This window comes from Sus scrofa, chromosome 6, assembly GCF_000003025.6.
Source record: "Sus scrofa isolate TJ Tabasco breed Duroc chromosome 6, Sscrofa11.1, whole genome shotgun sequence".
NCBI lineage: Eukaryota > Metazoa > Chordata > Mammalia > Artiodactyla > Suidae > Sus > Sus scrofa.
In genome coordinates this window covers 78103005-78128835 of record NC_010448.4, presented here as the reverse complement: position 1 = coordinate 78128835, position 25831 = coordinate 78103005, and the positions used below count along the sequence as shown (strand labels likewise).

General features: G+C 49.8%; 1 protein-coding gene across 1 annotated transcript in view; it reads left to right on the top strand.

The window, feature by feature from the left end:
- The window catches only part of TMCO4 (transmembrane and coiled-coil domains 4), an 85426-nt gene that overhangs the window by 50243 nt on the left and 9352 nt on the right, over nt 1–25831 (top strand). Inside the window, 1 exon segment of the mRNA XM_021095469.1 lies at nt 23995–24112. Within this exon segment, the coding sequence (XP_020951128.1) occupies nt 23995–24112 (118 nt within the window).

Sequence of the window (25831 nt, the reverse complement as noted above, 5' to 3'; positions counted from 1 at the left end):
GGCCTTTGGGGGGATGGTTCCCACAGCAGCGCCCTTCCCGCCTCTTTCCTGGTTACTGCTCCCTGCCCTGGATCTTTAGGGCCCACTGACAAGAGCTGGGCTTTGGTATCAGGCAGACCTGAATCTGGGTCCCAGCTTTGTCTCTGATAAGTTGTGGGACCTTAGGCAAGTCACTTAACCTCTCTGAGCCTCAGCTGCCCACCTGAACATTGGGCTTCGTACACTTACCTGGAAGGCTTTTTGAGAGATTAAAATGAGGCAATGAAGAGTTCCCATCATGGCTCAGCAGAAACGAATCTGACTAGTATCCATGAGGATGTAGGTTCGAACCCTCGCTCAGTGGGTTAAGGATTTTGTGTTGCCGTGAGATGTGGTGTAGGTCACAGATGCAGCTCGGATCTGACGTTGCTGTGGCTGTGGTGTAGGCTGGGAGCTACAGCCCCAATTTGACCCCTAGCCTTGGAACCTCCATAGGCCACAGGGGTGGCCCTAAAAAGCAAAAATAAAATAAAATAAGGCAATAAATATGAAAGTACCTGCCACAGTTTGGGTTCACCAGTAAACGCTTCTTCCTCTAAACTCTATAATCTGAAGACCTACTATGCACAGGGAACTATGGTGAGAGTTGTTTCGAGAGAGGCACTTGTCTGCTTTCTGGCCCACACATTAGACCATAAACTCCAGGTGGGTGGGGTCTGCCTGTCCCCTCCTCCCCCCATCTCCCTGGCACCCCAACCGCATATTTAGGTCTCCCAGCGACCCCAGGAGGCTGTTATTCTCCCTGTTTCAGGGGTGAGAAAGCTGAGGCTTCGAGAGGCAGCCACCTGGGTCCAAGGAGCAGAGCTGGGATTCTCCCCAGGGTGTCGAGGCTCCAGGGCCCTGACCGCTGTGCTATACTTTGGGCACAGGATCCAGACCTTGAACAATGGGCAGGATCATCTAGAGGACCTCGAGGGGAGGGCATTCCAGAGGGTTCTCGGGGGGAGGGCAAAGGGAGGGCTCTCGGGGTGCCTGGAAACGTTGCCTCTAGTGTTTCTGCAGCCCATGAAAGGGGGCCAAGGTGGAATGTGGGAAATGATTAGGGCAGGAGCCTGGCACAGGTCTCTAATGCCAGGCTGGGGTGTTGGAACCAACTAGCTAAACGCTTGCCCTCTGAATTGTGCAGCAAATGAACAGTTGAGCAGGTCCTGCCGAGGGAGCCGCTGGGGTGAGGTCAGCACTGGGTCTGCCTGAGTGCACACACGTGCACACCGAGATACCCCCCCACACACATACACACTCACACACATACACACTAGCACACACGACAGCAGCTCAGCCAACCTCAAGGGCCTCTGACACCCCCCACCTTGTTTTCTAGATCAAGTGCAGATTTTGAAAATAGAATAAAAGAAACTAGAATGGGAAAATTCCCAAATAGTAAGAATTTGGTAGGAATCTGAATAGAAGTCCAGCAGTCAAAGACACAGTTGGTTTTCTACCCATGCGTTCACCTTCCAGAGGAGGCCAGAAGATTCTGAACAAGAGTCTCTCTTCCTGATCAGCCTGATAGTTTTCCTGCTTAATGACATTCTGTCCCACCAGCGTCTGCACAGTAGGTGAGAGAGGACTCTCATAACCCTTTGCCTTGGCTTTCTTCGAGATACTTCGAGAGGAGTCCCTGCTGTGGCTCAGTGGGTTAAGAACCTGACATAGTGTCTGTGAGGATGCAGGTTCAATCAGTAGGTTGAACTTCACTCAGTAAGTTAGGGATCCAGGGATGCCGAAAGTTGTGGCATAGGACACAGATGTGGCTTGGAGTTGGTATTGCTGTGGCTATGGTATAGGCCCCGGCTGCAGCTCAGAATTGGCCCTAGCCCAGGAACTTCCATATGCTGCAGGTGCAGCCATTAAAAAAATTTTTTTAATAAAATAAATTTTAAAAAAAGAAGTTCCTATTGTGGCTCAGCAGTAACAAACCTGACTGGTATCCATGAGGACGTGCATTCAATCCCTGTCCTTGCTCAGTGGGTTCAGGATCTGGTGTTGCCATGAGCTGAGATGTGGATCACAGATGTGTTTGGATCCCACATTGCTGTGTCTGTGGCGTAGGCCGGTGGCTACAGTTCCAATTCACCCCCTCGCCTGGGAACTTACATTTGCCATGGATGCAGCCCTAAAAAGACAAAAACTAAAATAAATAAAATAAAAACACAGCACAGGCCAAGCCATTTAACCCTCTCCACCCCGCCGGCCACCTCCAGCTGGAAGGGGAACCCCTGGCACCAGGCCTCAGAGCCGTTTGTATCCCCCCGTTTCCCTTTTCCTTTCCAGAGAGAGAGAGGGACCTCCTGGTGGTTCATAGAAATGAGAAGCTGGAAACAAAACACTGACCCAAAGAGGGAACTGAGAGGTCCTGAACCCAGAGAGCTGGGCCCTGGGGCAGGCCTCCCTGATGATCCCTGGGGGCCTGGGCCCAAGACCACCCGGACCGAGTAAAACGAATAGAAACACAGATACACACTCACACGCCTGCGTGTTGGCACATTCACCCTCCAGCACGGCCCTCATCTGTTCCCAGGTCCTCTTTCCAGCCACGCAGTGAGCCTCTGGCCTCCAGAACTTTACAACTTACCACCCAGGCCCTACCCATCAACAGGTGGGAGCCAGACACAGCTGGAAGGACGTCACAGATGCAGGCCTTTGCGGTCACCAGAGGATGGGCCCACACCGCTCTTCCCCCACCCAAGATGATCCCAGCTCGGATGCTGCAGATATGCAGGCTCTGAAGTCAGGGCATCTGGTTTGAATCCCACAGCCACTGCTAGGGGAGTCACCGAACCTCTCTGAACTCAGGTGACTCGTGTGAACCACAGCAAATGGTGATAGTATTGCCATCGGGGTTTTAAGACTTAAATGCAATAGGGCATATAAATGCTGGCATGTAAGAGCCTGGTAATTCTTGCTGTGCATGTGTACTGTGCTAAGCTCTGCCTCAAGCTTTATAAAAGGGAGCTGGACCTAGTGGAGGAAAAATCAGCCTCCCACCAGAGTCGGGGCCCACAGTTTCTGTTCCTTTCCATTCCTGCACCTGCTCCCCATCCCTTCTGTGACAGCCCCCTCCCAAGTCCTTGCCTTGTGTTACTGACAGGGCACCATCAGGTCTCCAGCTGGCTGTGGTCATAAATGAATTACTCACCCTTTGCCCGGAACTGCTGTTTCACATCTAATTCACTCCAGCTCGGCTCTCTGGTTTCAGGCAGCCCTGCTTGCTTAACAACTAATTAATCTGCAAGAGGAGGAGACCCTCTCCTCATTGCAGAAAAGCTGTCATTATCTGAGGTAGGGGAATGGAAAAGAGGAATTACTCCAAGGTGGATGAATCCACCAATTGTTTTCTGGCTTCCCTTGAGATGGAGTAATGAAATGTAGCAGTAAATCCCACAGAGTTACCCAGGGCATAGAAGCCTCCAGCCAGCCTCCCCACCCCACCCCCATCCCCCACTCCCTCCTAGCTGCAACCTTCCTTTATCCCCGCCCCCCAAGAAAAACTGCCTGTAGCATGTACTGTTCTTCATCTTCCTTTTTGGGTGGTGTCGCAAACAGCAGAAGGTTCCTGCTTGAGGGATGTGCCACCTTTCACAAGCTGCCCCCCATCCAGGCCGGCCTTCCCTCGGGCTCAGTGTAGGCAGCTTCCCTTTTAATAGGTGTCTAGACTGCAAGCCCCTCGAGGGCAGGGATCGTACCTGACCAGCCTTGTGCCTCCTGTGCCTGAGATAAAGCCAACAGAGAGTGCATGCGCTATAAGTGAATTGTCTGACGTTATAGACAGTAGCAGTCAGGACAGGCTAGGTTATGCTGCAGTGACAAAACAACCCCCCAAATCTTAGCAGTATAATGCAGCAAAGGTTCATTTCTCACTCATGCTGCCTGTCCACTGTGGGTGCGCAGGGGGCTCTGATGTCTGTAGTCCCTCAGAGATCCAGCCCGATGGAAGCTCTCTCAGTAGAAGATAGAGATTGTGGTGAGTTGCACACTGGTCTTAAAACACTTTCGCCTGGAAGTAACACCTCCTTTTCACTTTATTGGCCAAAAGCAAAGCACATGGATCTGACCATCATCCTGGAAGGCCAGTGAATGTATTCCGACCACGTGCTCGGAAGGCAGAGCGCCAAACTCGGTAGGGAATAGCCCCCGCAACTGCCATATGCACCTTATGTCCACCGCAGGGGCTTCATGTATCCATAAAAATAACCCTGAGTAGCAGGCTTCATTCCCCATGCACACTCGGTTCGCAGACAGGAGACCTTACTTGGATTCTGGCCTCTGTGATTAGTTCTCAGCTAAAGCCTCAGGTTCTTTTTCCGCAAAATAGGGACCTTCCAGTCTTCTCCCTACCTTGCCTCTCAGCCTGGAGGCCAGAAGTACACCTTGAGGGAAAGCCAGGGTGGGGCAGGCCCTGAGGATGCTGGGGTGAGGGCCCCAGTGATGGATAGTGCCCAGGAGCTCGGCCAAGGGGCCCCACACAGACAGAAGCAGGAACGCTACCCAGGAAAGCACTAACCTGCAGAGGACCAGAGCAGAGGGCAGTTTAGAGCTGGGTCCAGTCTGGCAGGAGCAGGCGCCAGGCAGACAACGCTCTGAGCCATGTTGATGGCGATTGGCTCCAGACCGTGTCCAGGGCCCAGAGAATCAGGGGAGATGACCTGGTGAAAATGCCTTGAAAGCATAGAGCTGTCCACAAATGCGGGTGACTGTCACAGAGATGGCAGTGGTAGCAACAGCCACCCCCAGCGAAAGCCTAGCTCTCTGCCTGTTTCTTGCTTAGGGATTTACATACATTCTCCTCAGCCCTCACAACAACCCCATGAGACAGGTGACCTGCTCCCATTTCTCAGATAAGACTGAGATTTAGAGAAAGGTTGAGTCGGTTTCCCTAGAGCTAGGATTTTGATAGCTTTCTCTGACTCCAGAAGTCCTATTTATATTATTTTGGGCCCCTCCTGGCTGCATGTTTTTCAGATCGAACTTTCCCAATTCAAAATCAAATTCACTCCATTAATTTGTCTTCACGGAGTACCTACTGTGTGCCAGGCACAATGCTGGGCTTTGGGGAGATGGAAACAGACTAGCCTCTGGTACAGCCCCTGACCTCATGGAGCTGTTTGTTAAATAATCTGACATGAGTTGGGGTCTTGCAGAATGGCTGTGAGGGTCGGCGGGGATGGAGGTCGCACAGAGTAGAGGCTCAGTAAAAGGACCTCTTACTGTTCTTTCATGCCAAGTTCTAGGGCAGCTGCCCCGTTGAGGCCGTCATCCTTAATCTGAGCATCCTGCCCATAAGTACTTGGCTGAGGAAACAGAAAGAGTCCCGGAAGCCAGCCCCCAGGACACAGTCAGATGCTCAGCAAAGCTTCCATGCCTGCTCTGCTCCTCCCACAGCCCGGGCAGGTGGTTTGCGTTTGCAGGGGCACCTGTGGGGGGGGGGGGGCAGAGGGCTGGACCTAGTTCTACCTGAAATGCGTACATTCGTGTGTGTGTGTATACCTGTGCATGCGTGTGTGTGCATCTTCCCAGATATCGTCACGGCATCTGCCGAGCTTTCTCCATCAGTCATCAGATTCTCAGAGCAGTCTTGCGACATGTTCAGAGGTGCCCAGGCTGGGTGGGAAGGACTGACTTCCAGTGGGAATCCCTCGCCTTCTGGCTGAGTATTTGAATGCTTTGCATGGCTGAAGAATCTTCTCTTCATGCAGAAATAGACTCAGATTCAACTGGGGTTTGCTGAGACTCCCTCCTCCCTGCTGCTCATGTGATTGATGCAGTCTAATCATCAGGCTTATCTTCAGTCATCTTGCCAGCTAACAATCACTAGGCACGTTATGTACCAGGCACAGCTAAACACCTTACACGCCTCATTTTATTTAATCCTCACAATAATCCTAATCCATTTTGCAGATAAGGAAACTGAGGCTTACGAAGGGGAAGTAATTAGCCCATGGTTATAGGATTAGTAATGGTGCAACTGGAATTTGGATCCACAATGCCTCACCCATGCTCTTTTTCATGGCATGTTCTCATTATTACATATGCCCCAGGATGGGACAATGATCTCCATTTTACAGCCAAGGCTCAGCGTAAAGCAAAGCAGTGGCCCAAGGGGTCCATTCGGATTTTTTTTTTTTTTTTCTTTTTGGAAGTTCCCAGGCTAGGGCTCAAGTTGGAGCTGCAGCTGCCGGCCTGTGCCACAGCCACAGCAACTCAGGATCCTAGCCACATCTGCAGCTTACGCCACAGCTCACGGGAATGCCAGATCCTTAACCCACTGAGTGAGGCCAAGGACTGAACCCGCATCCTCATGGATACTAGTCAGATTCGTTTGCACTACACCATAACGGGAACCCCCATTAGGATTTTTTGGTTGCAGGTCCTGAGATTTCCACCAACTGCTCTTCCTTCAGCCAGAGCTGCTCTCTGCCCAGGAAGGAAGACGGGGGTTCAGGGTGACTCCTGTCCACTTAGGTCCGGCATCCTGTGCCTTTACCCCTCTTCTCACTGTCCAGAGTGCTCCCCCACTCCCGCCCCCAGGCGTGGAGCCAGCTCAGATCCGTCCCTCACCTTGTGGCTCGAAAGTTCCCTCCTCCTCCGTACTCCGCACAGAAGGGAGACTCACACTCAGGAGCCTTTAGGAAAGAAAAGCTGTTTCTTAAAAAAGGTGTGTAGACTAGGACTTCAGAAGGCCTAGCTTGCCAAACTACACACACATACACACACGTGCACACACACAAACACACACGGAGTTCTTAAAGGGAAACACACTCAGTATCACCAAGGTTACTGAGTTTTCATCACTTCATCAGTCTGTTCTTGATGGAAAAGCAGCCATTTTTCTCCTGGGTTATTATTTCCTTTTTTTTTTAAACTCAATGAATTTTATTACATTTATAGTTGTACAACAATCATCATAACCAATTTCCTAGCATTTCCATCCCAAACCCCCAGCCCACACTCCCCCCACCTCCACCTCCCAACCTGTCTCCTTTGGAAACCATAAGTTTTTCAAAGTCCGTGAGTCAGTATCTGCTCTGCAAAGAAGTTCATTGTATCCTTTTTTTAGATTCCACATGTAAGTGATAGCATATGATATTGGTGTCTCACTGTCTAACTTCACTTAGCATGATAACTTCTAGGTCCATCCATTTGCTGCGAATGCCATTATTTCTTTACTTTTTATGGCTCAGTAATATTCCATTGTGTATATGTGCCATATCTTCCTTATCCACTCATCTGTCAGTGGACATTTAGGTTGCCTCCATGTCTTGGCTATTGTATATAGTGCTGCAGTGAACATTGGAATACATGTGTCTTTTCGAGTCATGGTTTTTCTCTGGATAGATGCCCAGGAGTGGGATTGCTGGATCAAATGGTAATTCTATTTTTAGTTTTCTGAGGAATCTCCATACTGTTTTCCATAGTGGTTGCACCAGTTTACATTCCCACCAACACTGCAAGAGAGTTCCCTTTTCTCCACACCCTCTCCAGCATTTATTGTTTGTAGATTTTTTGATGATGGCCATTCTGGCTGGTATAATGTAGTACCTCACAGTAGTTTTGATTTGCATTTCTCTAATAATTAGCGATGTTGAACATCTTTTCATGTGTTCTTTTGCCATCTGTATGTCTTCTTTGGAGAATTGTCTGTTTAGACCTTCTGCCCATTTTTCTATGGGGTTGTTTGTTTTTTTGGTATTGAGCTGAAGAAGGTGTTTATAAATTTTGGAGATTAATCCCTTGTCAGTTGCTTCATTTGCAAATATTTTCTCACATTCTATAGGCTGTCCTTTTTTTTTTTTTTTTTTTGTCTTTTTGCCTTTTTTCTAGGGCTGCTTCCCTAGGCATGTGGAGGTTCCCAGGCTAGGGATCTAATCAGAGCTGTAGCTGCTGGCCTACGCCAGAACCACAGTAACGTGGGATCCGAGCTGCATCTGTGACCTACACCACAGCTCACCACAATGCTGGATCCTCAACCCACTGAGCAAGGCCAGGGATTGCATCCGAGACCTCATGGTTCCTAGTCAAATTCGTTAACCACTGCGCTACGACGGGAACTCCTGTGGGCTGTCTTTTTGTTTTGTTTAGGGTTTCCTTTGCTCTGAAGAAACTTTTAAGTTTAATTAAGTCCCATTTGTTTATTTTTGTTGTTGTCGTCATTACTCTAGGAGGTAGATCTAAGAAGGTGTTGCTGTGGTTGATGTCTATGTTTTCTAGGTGTTGAGTCTATGTTTTCCTCTAAGAGTTTATAGTGTCAGGTCTTATATTTAGGTCTTTAATCCATTTTGAGTTTATTTTCATGTATGGTGTTAGGAAGTGTTCTGATTTCGTTCTTCTACATGTAGCTGTCCAGTTTTCCCTGGACCACTTATTGAAGGGACTGTATTTCCTCCATTGTATATTCTTGCCTTCTTTGTCATAGATTAGTTGACTATAGGTGCATGGATTTAATTCTGGGCTTTCTATCCTGTTCCAGTGATCTATAGTTCTGTTTTTGTACCAATACCATGCAGTTTTGATGACTGTAGCTTTGTAGTATAGTCTGAAGTCAGGGAGCCTGATTCCGTCCTGAGGTTATTATTTCTCATGAAGCCACAGGGACGCAGCATCTCCAGACATCAGGACTCCAAACACTGGGAAAGGCATCTCAGGAGGGAGTCAGCAGCTTATGGGAAACACTCCTTCACGGAAGGAACTAGTGCTGGACAAGGTGACCCCCTTCTTGCTTTATCTCACAGGGTTGAGCATGAGTTTGGGTTTGGCATGAGTGTCGGTCACCACAGATGGGATTTCCCTGCTGATGTCTGATGGTGACAGTTTTATTAACTCTGATCCTCACAACATCCTCATGAGGCAGGCATTCGATTCGCCACATTTGACAGAGTGGACAAGGACACTGAGACCCAGAGAGTAGAAAGGATTTTCCCAAAGTCAGCTGGGAGGTGGCAGAGCTGAAATTTGCACCCAGCCTGACCCTCAGTCTGGGTCCCTCTGCTACATTCGGCCACCCCCTGCTCCTTCCCCACCCTTTACCCAGCTGTCTGTCTCTGTACTCATGGCTTTGGCTCAGGCACTGTCTCTTTTGCTCACCTCCATGTCACCAGCTCCCAGGACTTGGCACAGATGAGGTACCTGATGAACATCAGTAGTTGATTCATTAGCAAGGGACATGAAAGCCAGGAAGTTAGCTCCAAGTGCCACCTCCAGAGACCAACGCCGAGGCTTTTGGGTGGAGAAAGGCTTGAGCCACCTCAGCACTGTGGATCCCACAGCCCCTAAGACCTGGGCCAGCTGGGCATCCTGTTACCAGACCTTCTGGTACCCCAGGACCCTCCACTCCCAGACTTCTGGCAGGCGTGGTCAGCAGTGTATGCATAGCCATGCAGTGGCCCTGCCCACCCAAAACCAAGACAAAATCTACACCTGCCAAACGCTGGGGCTTTTGGGCAGGAAATGAACGTGGCCAGAACTACCAGCGATGAACCATCCACTTCCAGCAATGGTCCACCTGCCAGCCGACCAGATGCATTTGCTTTGGGAGTGACCGGTCCTCTGACCAAGGGCGTTTCTGGCCCCAGGAGGTGGCAGGAGAGGAGGGGACCATGCCTGATGCCAAGTACTCACTGAGAGACTCTGGGCCCACAGTGCAGTGTTCATTTGTCCATGTGTTTCCTTGAAAAGGTTTCCAAAATTGAGTCGTTGGACAGAGAGCTTAATTCCAACTGACTCTTAGTAGCAGAGCCAGGAAATGGCCACACGAACTGAGAAATCAGTTCTGCTTCAGTTATGTGTGCATCGATTCTCCTCTTCATTCCCAGAAGATGTGAGGGGAATTAATTAGTGACATCACCTATGGTCTCTGGCTGGTGGCCCTGTCCATGCTGTTGGCGAGACATCACGAGAGAAGGCAGCTGACCTGTTTGCGTTTTCACTCAACTGCTAAAAGCCTGCAGAGCCTGCCATGCTCTGAGCCCCGGGGCCCACTCATTACATCAGTCCCGCTCCCCCGTTCCCTCTCCATCTATAAGCAGGCTCCTTGTATCTTCAAGATGCAATGTATTGTGACCTGAGTTCAGATCCAGGCTCTGCTAGTTACTGTCTAGGTGCCCTCAGGCAGACCACTTCACCTCTGAGCTTCAGGCCGATTAATAAAATGGGGACTGAGACCCCTTGGGCTGGCTCTGGACTTAATCATTACCACTTATTAAATGCTTGCTGTGCACCAAGCACGCTGCTACATGGTTTGTGTATTTTCTCTCCTCTAATATGCAGACACCCCTAAGAGGTTGGTATGGAGGTTCCTCTTTTGCCAGGGAAGAGGTTGAGAGCAGGGACTGTGTCTATTTTCTCCCCCCTTGTGTCAGCAGCACCTGGCCTGGGACTTGGCAGAGAAGATGTATGTATGGAGGGCCCGGCACCCAACTCCAGCCGGTCTGGCCGCACAGCTGGCCTCTCAGTCCAGTGCAGGTGACCACACGGTGCTTGGCATGACATGGGAGGCCCTTTCTCCCTCTCTCCGTCAGCTTTTCTGGATGGATTTTCCAGGGCTGTGGTGTTCACTGCCTTTGAGCTTACTAAGACTAACATCTTCAGATCGGCAGCTCCCAGGAGAGGAATGGAGCAAAACATGGGATTCATTTGCTGCTTTAATCTAAACTAATAGGGTTTGGTTTGGGGGTTCCTGTGTGGCACACCGGGTTAAGACGTGCTTGGTGTCTGACTGGCTAAGATCATTGTTCGGCAGTGGCTTACAGTCTTGAAAACATGAGACAGTTGTAAAGGGTATTAACACTCAGTATAATCCCAGTGTGATGATCAGAGGCGCTCCTGAGACATCACCTTGGGATCAGAAAGTTCATCTTTTGTCCCATAAACACGGGACATTGTGGATTCCTAGACTGAGGGTTCCGATGGACACGTGGAATCACCTGGTGCAGACCTTTACACACCCAGCATCGCCTTGACATCCTCCATTAGCCGCCTCTCCTGGCACCTGCTTACTTGCTTCCAGGGACAGGAGACTTACTACTCTGCCCAGGGTGGTTAGGGACTTAGGAACGGATGGATTTGATCTGAGAGTCGGTGGCTCATGGGCTGTGTGACATCAGGCCCTGCTCAGAGAGTCAGTTAAGGATGCTTATGTTCACATATTTCCAGGGAGGCCCCTAGCCCCTCAGCAGAGCCCCCAGGGCTTCAGTGCCTGGGTGGCCCAGGTCTGCTCCTAGGCTTTTCAGAAACATGATTTTACCCATTTTGAAGCCAGAGCCGATCAGAGTCCCATGAAGCAGATTCACAAGAGATGGTGTTGGGAACGGAATGCTGATTTCAGGCCATCAGTAATTGTCACTTTCAAGGAGATGCAGTTGCTGTCCCTGCTCACTGTCAAGAGCTTGTGGGGAAGTAAAGTATCTGCCTAAGCTTCTCTCCACAGAGGGGGAGGGCATCCTTCTTTCCCTGGCCACGTGAGCCCTGATGGCCATGGGAGTCCCTCCCAGTCTCACGGACAGATCCCCTCTCCAGAACCCCTCTCAGCCCCCGCCCCCTTGACCTCCCCCTCCCTCAGAATTTTGTATAAACAGGTCCTGTCAGGAGTTCCCCTTGTGGCTCAGCAAGTTACCAACCCGACTGGTATCCATGAGGATGGGGGTTTGGTCCCTGGCCTCTCTCAGTGGGTCAAGGATCTGACGTTGCCGTGAGCTGGGGTGTGGCTGTGGCCTAGGTGGGCAGCTCCACTCCAATTCGACCCCTGGCCTGGGAACCTCCATATGCTGCAGGTGTGGCCCTAAAAAGCAAACAAACAAACAAAAAACACAGGTCCTGTGCTAGAGAAATCTAGACCCTCTGCAGGGAGGGCACACCCCTGTGGGGTTTGGGGATTCCAGCAGGGGGAGAAAGCACCCCAGCTCTCCTTAATTTACGTATTAATAAGCCTTCTCAGTTCACAGCCTTCTTGTGATGGAAACTGTTGGGGTTTTTTCCTTGTATCTCAGATGTCTGTGACCATCATGCCTGCTTGGCCAATGTGACCAAAACCGTTGTCTTTTAGAACATTGCCAGGCCTGGTTGGCAGAACAGAAGATTAGAACATTCCTGCCCTGTGGGTCCTGTGTTCCCCCACTATGTGTTTCAGTGACAGCATCTGAGTTGGAGGCCCCCGGTCCTTGCCACCCCAGCACAAATGTGCCCTTGTGAACTCTGACCTTTCAGGTCTTTAATACATTCTTTTTTTTTTTTTTTTTTTTTGCTTTTTAGGGCCACACCCTTGGCATATGGAGGTTCATAGCTATAGCCACTGGCCTACACCAGAGGCACAGCAACACTGGATCCTTAACCCACTAAGCAAGGCCAGGGATCGAACCCACGTCCTCATGGATGCTACTAGGATTTGTTAACCACTGAGCCACAACAGGAACTCCAATGGTTCTTTATCCTTTATTTCTTCCTTCTTTGGTTCACTCATTTACCCAGACATGCATTTATTTATTTAGGCAAAGCCCGTTTGCAGGACTTCTCAGGAAATACAGATAAATATCAAACATCAGGACCACACAGAAGGCATGAACCATTTGGGAAGCCCCAGTGAAGGAGAGTGGACCCTGCAGCCAGGCCTGGACCTGAATCCCAGCTCTGTCACTTACTAGCTGAGCACATGTACCGAAGTCCCTGTGCCTCAGTCTCCTCATGTGCGAAATGGGTCTAGTAATACCTTCTTCAGTGGATGATTGAAAGCATTAAGTAGGGAACTGTGTGGAAGGCACTTAGCAGAAGGCTGGTGAATAGTAGGCATTTATCAACCGCTGTCTTTGTCACTGTCACTGTCATTATCGTATTTTCCCTTATTACCCAGTTGCTATAACTGAGCCGTGAATTTAGCCACCCACGTCCTAGCAATCAAAACAAAAACAGCCTCTCACTTCCCTGAGGGGACCTGGAGATGCCAGCACCACAGGTAACGAGGCCTTCCATTTGAGCCTGACTCACTTTCTGAGGGTTGTGCCCTCTCCTTTCAGGAGTTAAGTGCTCAAGCTCAGGCTTAATTAGCCATCCGAGCCTCAAACAGCTCAGCCTTTGCTCAGCTAGACAAGTTACCTACCAGGAGCCGTGGGCACGGCCTCGTGGCTGGGAATGACCTTTCCAGGGTGCTGCCTAATTGTCAGGAAGGTGGTGGCAGGGGTGTCAGCAGGACACCCAGGCTGGAGATAATGATTTCTTTGGCTTTGAGCACCTGGGACTTGGAAGAATGTTAATTGGGCGACAAGTCCCAAGTTGGGTTTTCATTTGGGTGATTTTACATTCTCTCATTTAGCAGTTGCTGGAGATTGAGGCTCCAGGGGACTGTTGTCGAACCTGGCTCATGCCTTAGAGAGTGGTGGAAAACGTGGTTTTAATTCATCCTGCCATATTTCTCTGCAGAAGTTTAAGGGAGAATAGCTGCTCATCTCCAGAATAAGAAGCCATCCTTCCAAGGTGGCAATGGGGGTGGGGGGGGTGGAGCTGTTTATTGAGCACCTCCTATGTGCCAGTTTGGACCAGAATCCACCTCAGTCTTCCCAGTCACCTTGGGAGGTGTGGCATTATGACACCTGGAAGCAGGTGCTGCATTTTCCACGTTTACAGAGGGAGAACCAGATGCTCAGGGAGATTATATGATTTGTTCAAGGGCACACATAGCCAGGAATGAGCAAATCTGGGATTCTTGTCCAGGTGCATCTGACTCTGAACCACTTCCCACTGACCCTTCTTTTATGCTGCCTCTTATGATAAGCTTGCTGCCCTCGAATTGCCTATAATCTAGGTAAGAGAATGGCTACCAACCTTAATACAGGTAGAGAACAGTGTCAAATGCTTCACTGCAAGGGCCTAGACATTAAGCAGTTCAGAGGAGGGAGCTTTTCCCTCCAGGGGGCAGGGCAGGCTTCAAGGAAGAGGCAGCGGGCGTTAAGGAACAGATAAGCCTTGAGAGGCTGTGAGGAAAACAGGAGGCCTTAGAGCCAGGAGCTGGCAACAACAAAGATCCAAAGAGGAAGGTGAACTGTTGGGTGCGGGGGGGGAGCATGCAGGCAACCTGAGCCGAGGTTTCTGCTGGGAACTCGGGAGAAGTAAGATGGGAGAAATGGGACAGGGTCCAGACAGAACTCAGGGCTTGACCTGCCGAGCAGAAAGCAGAGACTTGGCTCTGACTTGAGTCTTTCGTGTCAGTGTTTTCACTTGGGGTATTTATTTATCCATCGATCTGACCATCTAGCCATCGCTCAGATGTCTGCTGAGGACCTGCCATGTGCCAGGACCTGTGCAGGGCACAGAGGGGGCAGAGGTCAGCCAGACCCCATCGGCACCTGCCAGGATCTAGGATGGAAAGGGACGCCCTTCTGAGCATGTTCCCTGCTCCACCCCCAGCACCCTGCCTGCAGCTGTGCAACCCCCCCCCCCAACCTCTGCTGGTCCTGGAGGTCTGTCTTAGCTCTCATTCGCTTCCCAGAGGCCAGGGTCTCCAGTCCCCAGTTCAGCCCAGCCTTGGACGCCAGACGACAGGGTTGGTTGAACTGCACCCAGTGAAGCCAGTTGATGGAGTGCCCTTCCTGCCAGGCCCTTCCCAGGAAGTGTCTCTTTGATCATCACAGCCAACCTGCATGGGCCTGAGGCCTCCCTGCCCCACAAGGGTCCTGGACCCATTAATTTTACAGCAAGTGTTTCCCCGGCTTGTCCAGGCTGTATGGCTAGTAAAAGGCAGGGTCAGGGCTTCCCTCAGGGACCCCAGGGAGCAGCGGGTGCTCGGAGGTGTGGTGAGCCCACCCCTTCCTGGAAGGTGGCCTTCCAGGAAGGCCCTGGAGCATTTGGGGTCACCACAGCACCACCTTGCGGTGACTTTCTGGGCACACATTTCGCAAGCCCAGCATGGAGTGGGTTTCCAGCAAGTGCTTCCACCTGCTGCCTTTGCTGCCTTTCATTGAGGACTTATCAGAACTGAGCAGCTGCTCCCGCTTCCTGAGAAATTTCCACATCACCAGCTACATCCTTTTTGTTTGCATTTATTATGCGTCAAAGACACAAAGAGGGGGAGGAAGAAATATTTACTAATTACCTGCTGGAACGGGGTGTTTCCAGGCATCATCCCACGGAACCTTCTCAGCAGCCCTGCAGGTCAGCAATTCTTGGGCCATTTTCCAGATGAGGAAATGGAGAGGCGTGGTCTGGCCCGGCTCCCATGGCCAGGTAATGCAGGGCCCCTTCCGACCCCTGTTCGCATCAGAGCAGAAGCTCTGCCCTCCGAAGCATGGCTGGACTTTCTGGTAGCAGCTGCCTAGAGTGTGCGGTTATTTCAGTGAACTTGCTTTTCCCAGATGAAAATCAGGAGGAAATGGTCTGAAAAAGAATTTCTTGTAAGAAAAGAAAGAAAAATTGGATCCCATTAGTGATGTCACCTTTTTTCTTAATGACCCAAACTGAAAAGATCAGGCTCCTATGGCACAATTTTCTAAAAGATGGAAGGGAACTTGGATGGGATTGTCCTTGAAAATGCCACCGCCTCCCAGAGGTCCCTGGGAGGCCCCTGCCGTGTAGCAAACCCACGTGGAGAGTGTCATTGGCAGAGAAGAGGAAGAGCAGTGACCACATCCATGATGTGTCTCCAGTTATCCCACCAGGAACCTGGGCTCAGGAGCTCTATGGACGCACATTCATGCTCAGAGGGACATTCAGAGATGCAGGCTGCTGCCAGATCCGGACTGCTTCACAGTCTGGGGCTCCACCTTTGACGGGGCTCTTCATGCAGGGAGATGGCGGAGTTTGTCATCGAGGCTGACTACCACCTGCAGCTTTATCAGTGAGCTTTGCCCGCCTGTGCCTCACCTGCAATCGCTGTGCCATCTGTTTCAGGAATGGAATGAGGAGTTGTAAAGCTTGGGAGGAGGTAAGAGGAAGCAACCACAGGGAAATTTTATTTTACACCTAGACCCAGTCACATTAATTACCCAGGCGAAACAGGACCACCTTTTCAAAGAACTGCTGTCCAGAAGCAAGCCTGACGTTGCAGTCCAGAGACCATCAAAAGCACACTGGACTCAGACTTGCTAAACTATAGCCAGTGCCATGGACACCGGCACGTTGTGACCCTTAGGAGGATGATAATGACCCCTGTGGATTGATGGTCAGGTTCCCGACCACAGGCATCATCACACAGGTTTGTTGGTCGGGTCATTTCCATGTAGCGTGGGGATTCCAATTTCATGTCGTTACTTAAATTTATTTTATAAGGAACTATTACCTCAACTGGAAACTCAGTATTGTCATACATGAAAGGAATCATTAAAAAATTAAAATAAGAGTTCCCATTGTGGCTCGGTGGGTTAAGAACCTGACATCGTGCCCATCCAGATGCAAGTTAGATCCTTTGCCTCGCTCAGTGAGTTAAGTATCTGGCATTGCCGCAACATTGGGTGTCGATACGGCTAGGATCGGCATTACTGTGGCTATGATGTAGACTGGCGGCTACAGCTCTAATTCAACCCCTGGCCCAGGAACTTCCATATGATGCAGGTATGGCCCTAAAAAGGAAAAAGTAAAATAAAACATAAAACAGTGCAGGGAGTTCCATCATGGCTCAGTGATAATGAACCTGCCTGGTATTCATGAAGACTCAGGTTCAATCCCCGGCCTCTCTCAGTGGGTTGAGGATCCAGCATTGCCTTGAGCTGTAGCGTAGGTCACAGATGTGGCTCAGATCTGGTGTGGCTGTGGCTGTGGTGTAGGCCGGCAGCTGCAGCCTCTGATTCACCCCCTAGCCTGGGAACTTCCATGTGCCACAGGTGTGGCCATAAAAAGACAAAAAATAAATAAATAAAATAATGCAATTAAGATCTAACATGATGATATTCTAAGCCTGGGAACAGGCTTTTCTTTTTTTTTTCCCCCACTCTTTAAAAGCCATTTATTCATAATTATTCGGCACTTATTACCTCTTGCTCTTAATTATTTTCTGTGAATAAGCTGAAAGACACTCCCCAGTGGGTGACATAGACAAGTAAATTAACAATAGAAGCTTCCACAGAATTCAATGAAAATAAAGTGTAGAGCCATCCAGAAGAGTCCAAATGAGTCTTCACTCCACCACTCCAAGGTGATAGGAAGAAAAGAAAACTGAGTGCCAAGACGTGTATAAGTGCCTTGGCGTTAGGGATCCTAGGTCATGAGGAACTGCAGGAAGTTGGATATGATTAGAAGAATTGATATGATTAAAAGAACTGATATGGTTAGAAGAATGTGTGCAAGATGAGTATCAGTTGATAGATGAGCCCGGAGAAGTGCTCAGGACTTATCTGTATCTCATACAACAGAGGTCAAGGTTTACGTCAAGGACAGGAGCCAGTGACATCTTTTTGTCAAGGGAGTATCAGTCCGAGTTGTAAGAACAGGCTTTTCTTTTTAAAAGCCTGTCCTTTTTTCTTTTAAGAGGGAGATGACTCACATACAATGGAGAAACATTAGAATTATACTAGCAATTTCTGGAGCAGTCATAGTGTGAACTAGCCTGAAAATTCTTCCACTACAAATACTCCAGAAATGCTAAATAAACTATATAGCAAATACCTCTTTAAATGCTTAGCTGAGCTCCCGAAAAGTAGAGGAAATCAGAGGAACCAGGAGGAGCAGAAGGGCGAGTAATGAGCATGTTGCCCTGACTGGAGGGGGAGTATGTCTCCTTGGGGGGTTCCCAGACATGGAGCCATACCTCACTTGGGCTTAGGGTTCAGGTTTTTTTTGTTTGTTTGTTTGTTTTAATTCTCAACCACCCCGCGGCATGTGGAGCCTAAGCCAGGGATCAGATCCGAGTGGCAGTTGCCACCTACACCAGAGCTATGGCAACACCATATCCTTTAACCCCCTTTGCTGGGCTGGAGACTGAACCTGCATCCTAGCGCTGAAGAGTCGCCGCCAATCCTGTTCCGCCACAGCGGGAACTCCTCAAATGTATACTACCTGCATGATCTAAGAATTCCCACCATCAAAATATTGACACCAGACTACTCCAGAGAAAAATAGATCCTTAATCCAAACCACACAGATTCCCACTGAAGAGCAGCTTGAACGATGAGCTCAAATTCTAGACTTAAAAGACACGGGGTGGGGGAACACAGCGGGGGAAACCCACCATGTAGGAAAGTTACAGACAAACATCAGGATTAGTCCCTCAGTCTAAAAGAGCAGCCTGGAGAAGCAGCCCCCTCAAAAAATAAGGTTTGGAGTTCCCACTGTGGCGCAATGGGACCAGCAGCTTCTCTGCAGCACCAGGACTCAGGTTCTGGCCCCAATCCAGCATGGTGGGTTAAAAGGATCTGGTGTTACTGCAGCTGTGGCATTTACCCTCAGATTGGGAAGCTGAGGTTATGAGCTGGGATGTGGGCTGATTGCCACAACTCTCCATCAAAAAAGAAGAGCGGCATGTTTCACGGGGACCCCTCTTTCCTTTTCTTTGCAGTATCATTTCATGCACTTGGTTTGGTAGATGGTCCCAAGATTACCAAAGCAGAAAGCCATGCGCCTGTGGCCCAGTGCACACGTCAGAATATTAATCTATTTTAGGTGTCTCTTGGATCAACCAAATTGGAACTATTTCATCTTGGCAAGTTGTATTGTTCTGATTTTGATATACCATTTTAGAAGATGTCACCGTTATCAGGGGTTTTGACTCAAGATTATATTTGATCACAAAAGGAAGTGGGACAGAAGAGGAGGAGAGAAAATGTAGGAGTAACTGAACTCCACTCTGCCCTTTAACTATGTGTAACCTTGGGCAAATTACATAATGCCTTCCCATCATAAAATGGGAGCAGTCATGCTCCCCTCCTAGGAGCATCCTGCAAAGTAAATGAAATGAAGCCCCTTGTGATGCAGCAGGTTAAGGATCCAGCATTGCCACTGCAGTGGCTCAGGGGGCTGCTGTGGCCCAGATTTGACCCGGGGCCCGGGAACTTCCTCATGCCACAGGCATGGCCAAAAAAAAAAAAAAGGTAAATGAAATGAGATATGCATAAAGCACTTAGCCTATCCTGGGGTAAGCCGCAGTGATGCTGCTGCTGCTAAAGAAAAGGAGGGGGATTAAGAAATAGAATACCACAACTCGGCGTTTAAAAACAAAAGCAAAAACCACTTTGCAGCAGGATCTCTCTCTCCAGTTTCATTTCCAGCCCCTTTGAAGTTAGACCAACATGACTGCCCATGACATTTGAAGAATAAAACCAAGGCAGAAGAGTTTGTCAAGGGAGCTCCCATTGTGGTTCAGCAGTAGGGAACCCGACTAGTATCCATGAGGACACAGGTTCGATCCCTGGCCTCTCTCAGTGGGTTAAGGATCCTTCGTTGCTGTGGCTGTGGCAGAGGCTGGCATCCACAGCTCTAATTTGAACCCTGGCCTGGGAGTTTCCATGTGCCACAGGTGCAGCGCTAAAAAGACCAAAAAAAAAAAAAAAAAAAAAAAGGTTGTCCATAAGCTCAGATATGTTTGAACATCCTGACCCTTGAATTTCTAAACTCCCACTTGGCTGAAAACTATTTCTGGGCTGTCACTAGATGTCGGCTGAAATGCAGAACAGATTGTCATCCGGTCAACTGGCTCTTTCATCTCTGTCATTGCAGGCACCCCATTTGATGTGATTTCTTTTCCTTCCATGGAATCGCTTCTACATGCTTTGTCCTCAGACAGACCCGGCTTTAGCCCCCACACCAGAGAGAGGGGTGGAAGGCGAAGAGAGGTCAGGCATGCAGATTAATTTCCAGGGTCCTGGGATGCTAGTAAGAGCCTTACCACTTGGCCAAATGAAAGCCACAGAATCAAAAGGAAAAGATGAAGGCTTCTGCCTTCCCTAAAGAATTCATCCCAACTCCTTATAATATAAACAGGTTCCCTTAAACGATTCTTTCCAGTGTAAACCTCATTGCACTGGGGGACCAGGGGGTGGGGGACAGTCAAAGCTTTTCTTTTTCCATCTTCCTTTCCTCCTGGTCCTCCCACCCCTCCTCTCCCCCCACCCCGGCTGCTTCTGGGTGCTTATCATGCGTGCGTATGTGTATCTTTGGAGTGGATTTTGCTTAGATGCAGGTCATATCATTTTCTTCAAGGTCTGTTTTCTGGACCCGTAGTCAGGAGATAATTTCCACCTTCGTTTCCCACCTTATCACTCGCTGCACACACGACCCCCCGCCAGGAGGGGAAAATCCTCCTTCTTTTTTGCCTCTCAAACTTTGGTCCTTGCAGCCCAGGAGCATCTCATTATTGACAGTGCGATAGGCCTGCGGGAGTGTGTGATGCTGCCTTTCCAGCCGTTGAAGGAGATTTTTGTGTAACTCCCAGAAGAGGCTGTTCGGAAGTACCTGGGAAGTGCTGCCTGGGTCTGCCTCACTCTCAGAAAGCTCACCAAATGGAACAGACAAAGTGAAGCAGGGCCAGGGGGCGGGGGTGGTGTTTATTCCCCGTGACAAAGGGTCCCCCCTCCTTGTACACAGGGATTCTCTGTGGGACTCTGAAAGCACCGGCCATACTTGGTATATTTTAAGAATGTGAAATTTGACGAAAGCTCAATTTGTATATAGTTTTCAAGACCAAGGCTGTTGTATAAAAGGGATGCTTGCTGTCGTGAAGAACGGCCCGTTCTCAGCCCATGTAGGGATTTTTGTTTGTTTTTGCTTTTAGGGCTATGCCCGAGGCGTATGGAAATTCCCAGGGTAGGGTCGAATCGGAGCCACAGCTGCCCTCCTATACCACAGCCACAGCAATGCAGGATCCGAGCCAAGGACCTGTATGTACCACAGCTCACAGCAATGCCAGATCCTTAACCTACTGAGCGAGGCCAGGGATCGAACTCACATCCTCATGGATACTAGCCAGATTCATTTCTGCCGAGCCATGACGGGAACTCCCTGTTTATTTGTTTTTAAAAAGCCTAGACAGTCTCCAGACTGCAAGAAGTGCAGGTGGTGAAAGTGTCTTGTCAGAAATCTGGCATGAAGTACTGAAGGCATGATAAGAGCAGTTGACAAGATAGAAACTGATTTATCTAAATTCTGACTGATAAAAGTGAGGATGGTTGCACAACAGCGTGGATATACTTAATGCTACTGAACTGTACGCTTCGAAGTAGCTATGATGGAGAGTCCTCCACTATGTGTATTTTATCACAAGTTGAAACATTTTTAAGTTGAGTGCGGAAAATGTTTAGCCATCGTTCACAGCTCTGCAGCTGCTTCTCTCCAGAGGCTCTGCTCTGAAGGGGACCAGTGCTACTGCCTACCACCACCACGTGCCTGGCATCACCACTTTTCAGCACTAACTCCTGCAATAGTGGCTACAGTTAGTGGCCGGCTAGCAGTGGGCACAGTGACTATAACGGCCGCGCCACCGCCAAAGACAGTGCTTCATGCTACCATTTCTACCCCGTCGCCAAACCGATCATCTGCCTGGGCATAACAGTGGGCACCACTGGCCAAGCCGTGGGCCAAACCCCACCCTGAACATACAACCTCACTCCAGCCCTGGGAAATCGTATTCCTGTCCCCATTATACAGATGAGGAAGCTGAGGTTCCAAGTTATTAAATAGCTTACTTCAGTTCACCCAATGGCAAAAGCAGGATTTGAACACAGATTTCTCTTGTGCCAAAGGTCAAGCCACTTCCCCTGGATTGCCAATTCCCAACCTTTTGTGCAATGGGCCCTTTCTGTTGTTGTTGTCGTCGTCATCATCTTTTTTGGCCACACCCAAGCTGGTGGAAGTTCCTGGGCCAGGGATTGAACCTGTGCCACGGCAATGACCCAAACTAATACAGACTACACCAGAACCTTTTTTTTTTTTTTTGCTTTTTAGGACCACACCCAAGGCATATGGAAGTTCCCGGGCTAGGGGTTAAATCGGAGCTGCAGCTGCCAGCCTATACCAGCACAGCAATGCCAGATTCAAGCCGCATCTGTGACCTACACTACAGCTCATGGCAACACCGGATCCTTAACCCACTGAGCAAGGCCAGGGATTGAACCCTCGTCCTCATGGATGCTAGTTGGGTTCCTTTCCGCTGAGCCACCACAGGAACTCCTACACAGGATGCTTAACCCTCTGTGCAAGGGAACTCCCACACAGGTCCTTTCTAATGGTGAACATGTCACAGCCTTGCAAATGGTAGTCACACTCTCAGTGCCTCCTGGTTGAGAGAGTAGATAATGAACAAAAGCTACCTGAATGCAGGAAACCTGGGAGTTGCAACAGCACCTGATACAGTCTTAGAATCATGACACCAGCTGTGTGAGACAGGAGGCATTTAATTGGCTGACAGTGGTTTATACTCGTGCAATTTCTGAGACCCTCAGAGTCGCTCTGGATCTTTGCCCCCAGAGGTGGCACACCCTGAGCTGCCCCGTGAAGCATCGAGCCTCCTGCTATGTAAGCCAAACCCAAGGGATTCTGTTACTGCAGCTGATGTCAGATGCTTCTTAGCAGATGTCTCCATGAGCCTCTGGCCCTGCCCTCACTGAACCCAGATGTCAGAAGAAGAGACAGACAAACAAGTGGCATGTGGGACTTCTTGCTGTGGCTCAGCAGGTTAAGAACCCGACTAGTATCCTTGAGGGTGCAGGTTTGATCCCTGGCCTCGCTCAGTGGGTTAAGGATCTGGTGTTGCCACAAGATGTAGCATAGCTCCCAGATGCGGTTCAGCTCCCACATTTCGGTGGCTGTAGCGTAGGCCAGCAGCTTCAGCTCAGATTTGACCCCCAGCCAGGAGACTTCTATATGCCAAAAAAAACCAAGTGAGAGGTGACCAGAAGAAAAATACAGCCGGGTCAGGGGGGCAGAGTGATGGAGGAAGAGGATGCAGTGCTTGTGCCCCACTATTCTGTGGGTCTAGAACAGTGCTTCTCAGAGTGTGGTGCTCCCAGCTGTCCGTGAACTGTCAGTTACCAGTCTGCAAGGAGATCAGAGAAACGCTGGTTCTCTGTTTCTGTCCTTACAGGACAGACAGCCCATGGACCAGCCCTCATCCCCTTTCTCCCCCTTCTCCTCTCACGCCCCCCTTCCTGCCAGGCTGTGCAGACCCCAGGAAACCCATTGCAGAAGAAGGCTCTGGTGTCTCCTGCCTGGCACATGCAGTGAGCCAGGGACCTTCAGTTCCTTCTGAAGGGAGACACCCCATCTGAGTTCACGGCCAGTTGTGAGCTTCATGGTTGTTGGAAATAGACCTGGTTTCCACCTTGGGCTGTGTCACTTACTAGCCATGTGATCTTGCAAATGTCTTGGGTTTTCCTTAACTCTAAAATGGGAGTAATGGATGGAGTTTCCGTCAGGCTCAGCAGAAAGAAATCTGACTAGCATCCATGAGGACACAGGTTCCATCCCCGGCCTTGCTCAGTAGATTTAGGATCTGATGTTTCCATGAGCTGCAGTGCAGGTCACTGACATGGCTCAGATCTGGCGTTGCTATGGCTGTGCTGTAGGCCAACAGCTACAGCTCCGATTCGACTCCTAGCCTGGGAACTTCCATACGCCACAGGTGTGGCCCTGAAAAGCAAAAAATAAATTAAAATAAAACAAAATAAAATGGGAATAACGATGGCACAGCCAGTTAAGGATCCAGCATCGTCACTACCATGACACGGTTGTGGTTCAGGTTCAATCCCTGGTCCCAGAACTTCCTTATGCTGCAGACGCAGCCGTAATGAATGAATGAACTAAAATGGGAATAATGGTGCTTTGTAGAAATAGATCAGGTGCCAGAGAGCTGGACCTGGGGCCTGGAGCTCAGTAAATGGAAGCCGTTGTGACTATGTGTGCATGAGTATGTGTTTGCATATGTACACGTTTGTGCCCATGCCTGAGTGTGTGCCCGTCTGCGTGACATCCATGTCCCCTGCTGCTACTGCAGAATCCCTCTCGGAGCCCACGGTGGCCAGGGCCGCTGATGGTCTCTTCCGGGTCTCTCTCCAGATTGTCACGGGATCATCGAGGATGTCGTCCTGCTCGGTGCGCCCGTGGAAGGAGAAGCCAAGCACTGGGAGCCTTTCCGGAAGGTGGTATCTGGAAGAATCATCAATGGCTACTGCAGGTCTGTCCATTCCCCGTGCCCCTGGGGAGGTGACAGCCCTCACTGAGCACCTAAAGTGCCCTAGTCCCCATGCTGGGGACATGGGTGTTTTGAGGCCTGGCCCTCATCCTGGAGGAGCCCAGGAACTAGTGGGACACTGGCTCTGTTAGGAGCAAGCCCTGGGCCAGGTGTTCTGACCTGGGCAGCATCTGTCCCCACAGGGGAAAGAGCCTGAGCAGGATTCCCCGTGTCTGGCCCGAGACCCATTTATAGGATGACGGGAGAGGCCAGACTAGCCACCCCGATCTGGGGGAAGAGGGACGTGGGTGAGTGGGATGGGACTGAAAAGCGAAGATTGAGCTCTGCACCCTGACTAAGGTGCTCGTGTTGTGCGTTATTTACCAGCACAGGAAGGGAGGGTGGGAACGTCCAGGCCAGGCTCGGAGAGCCATGTCCGGGGCGGGGCTGACAGTCTCGGGGGAGCCAGCGCCCACATGAATACTAATCGGGTTCGTTAACCACCGAGCCACGATGGGAACTCTTAATTTTTTTTAAAGGACAATTTTTAAAAAACAAAAAGAATGGACACAAGTTTGATATCACACGGTCCTCGGTTAAAATCTTGGCTTCCCCATTTACCTCTCTGTTTGTCTTTGGGCAAACAAATCTGTTTTTGTGTTTTTGTTTTTGTTTTGTTTTTTTCTTTTTAGGGGCGCACCCACGGCATATGGAGGTTCCCAGGCTAGGAATCAAATCGGAGCTGTAGCTGCCAGCCACAGCCACAGCCACAGCAACGCGGGATCTGAGCAGCGTCTGCGACCCACACCACAGCTCATGGCAAGGCCACATCCTTAACCCACTGAGTGAGACCAGGAATCGAACCCACAACCTCATGGTTCCTAATGGGATTCGTTTCCATTGCACCATGATGGGAACTCCTGGACAAACAAATCTGAATCTCAGTATTCTTACGTATAAAATGGGAATTTTCCCTCCTGCACAGGGATTCTAGGGAGATGAAATGAGATTAGAGAGGCTCGGGGCTGGCACTTAGTAGGTGCCCAATAAACGAGAGCAATTATAATTATTATTCCTGGGCACACTCACAGCACACGATTTTTTTGGTGCCATTGTAAACAGCAAAGGGAAGGAATTAAAATTGCATGTGTGTCATGTGAAAGCAGTGAAATCTTATTAAACCCATCCGTTCTGCTGAGAACCTAAGGCTAATAAGCTTGGTTTGCCATGATTTTGTGAGAGCCTGAGCCATCTCTCTGGAGAGAAGGGGGGAGGAGGAAGGAGAGAAGAGGGGAGAGAGGTACAGACCAAACAATAACTATAATTTAATGTCTTGGTTAAATTAAGCACCAACCAGGAATCCATATTCTTGGCCCCCAAAGAATATGGTTTCATTCCATGAACCTACTTAAAGGTAAAAAGTGGAGTGAGGGGTGGGGGAGCTTCAGGCCAACACCCCCAAACTATAGACACTTGTAAATTTATAATGTACATTAATAAAGCTCTTTGCAAGTCCATTCACTTTCTTGGGCTTTCACGAATTCCCCGGAAACCAGCCCCAGTGAGCGGTGCTGTGCCCTGTTGTCCTTGAGGAAACCGAAGCTCAGAGAAGGTCAAGTGCCTCACCAAGGTCACACAGCCGAGCCACGAGGTGAACTCAGGCGCACCTGTCTCCCTCCGCAGTGGGGACCTCATGGGGTCCTGCCGTGGTCTCTGCTCCAG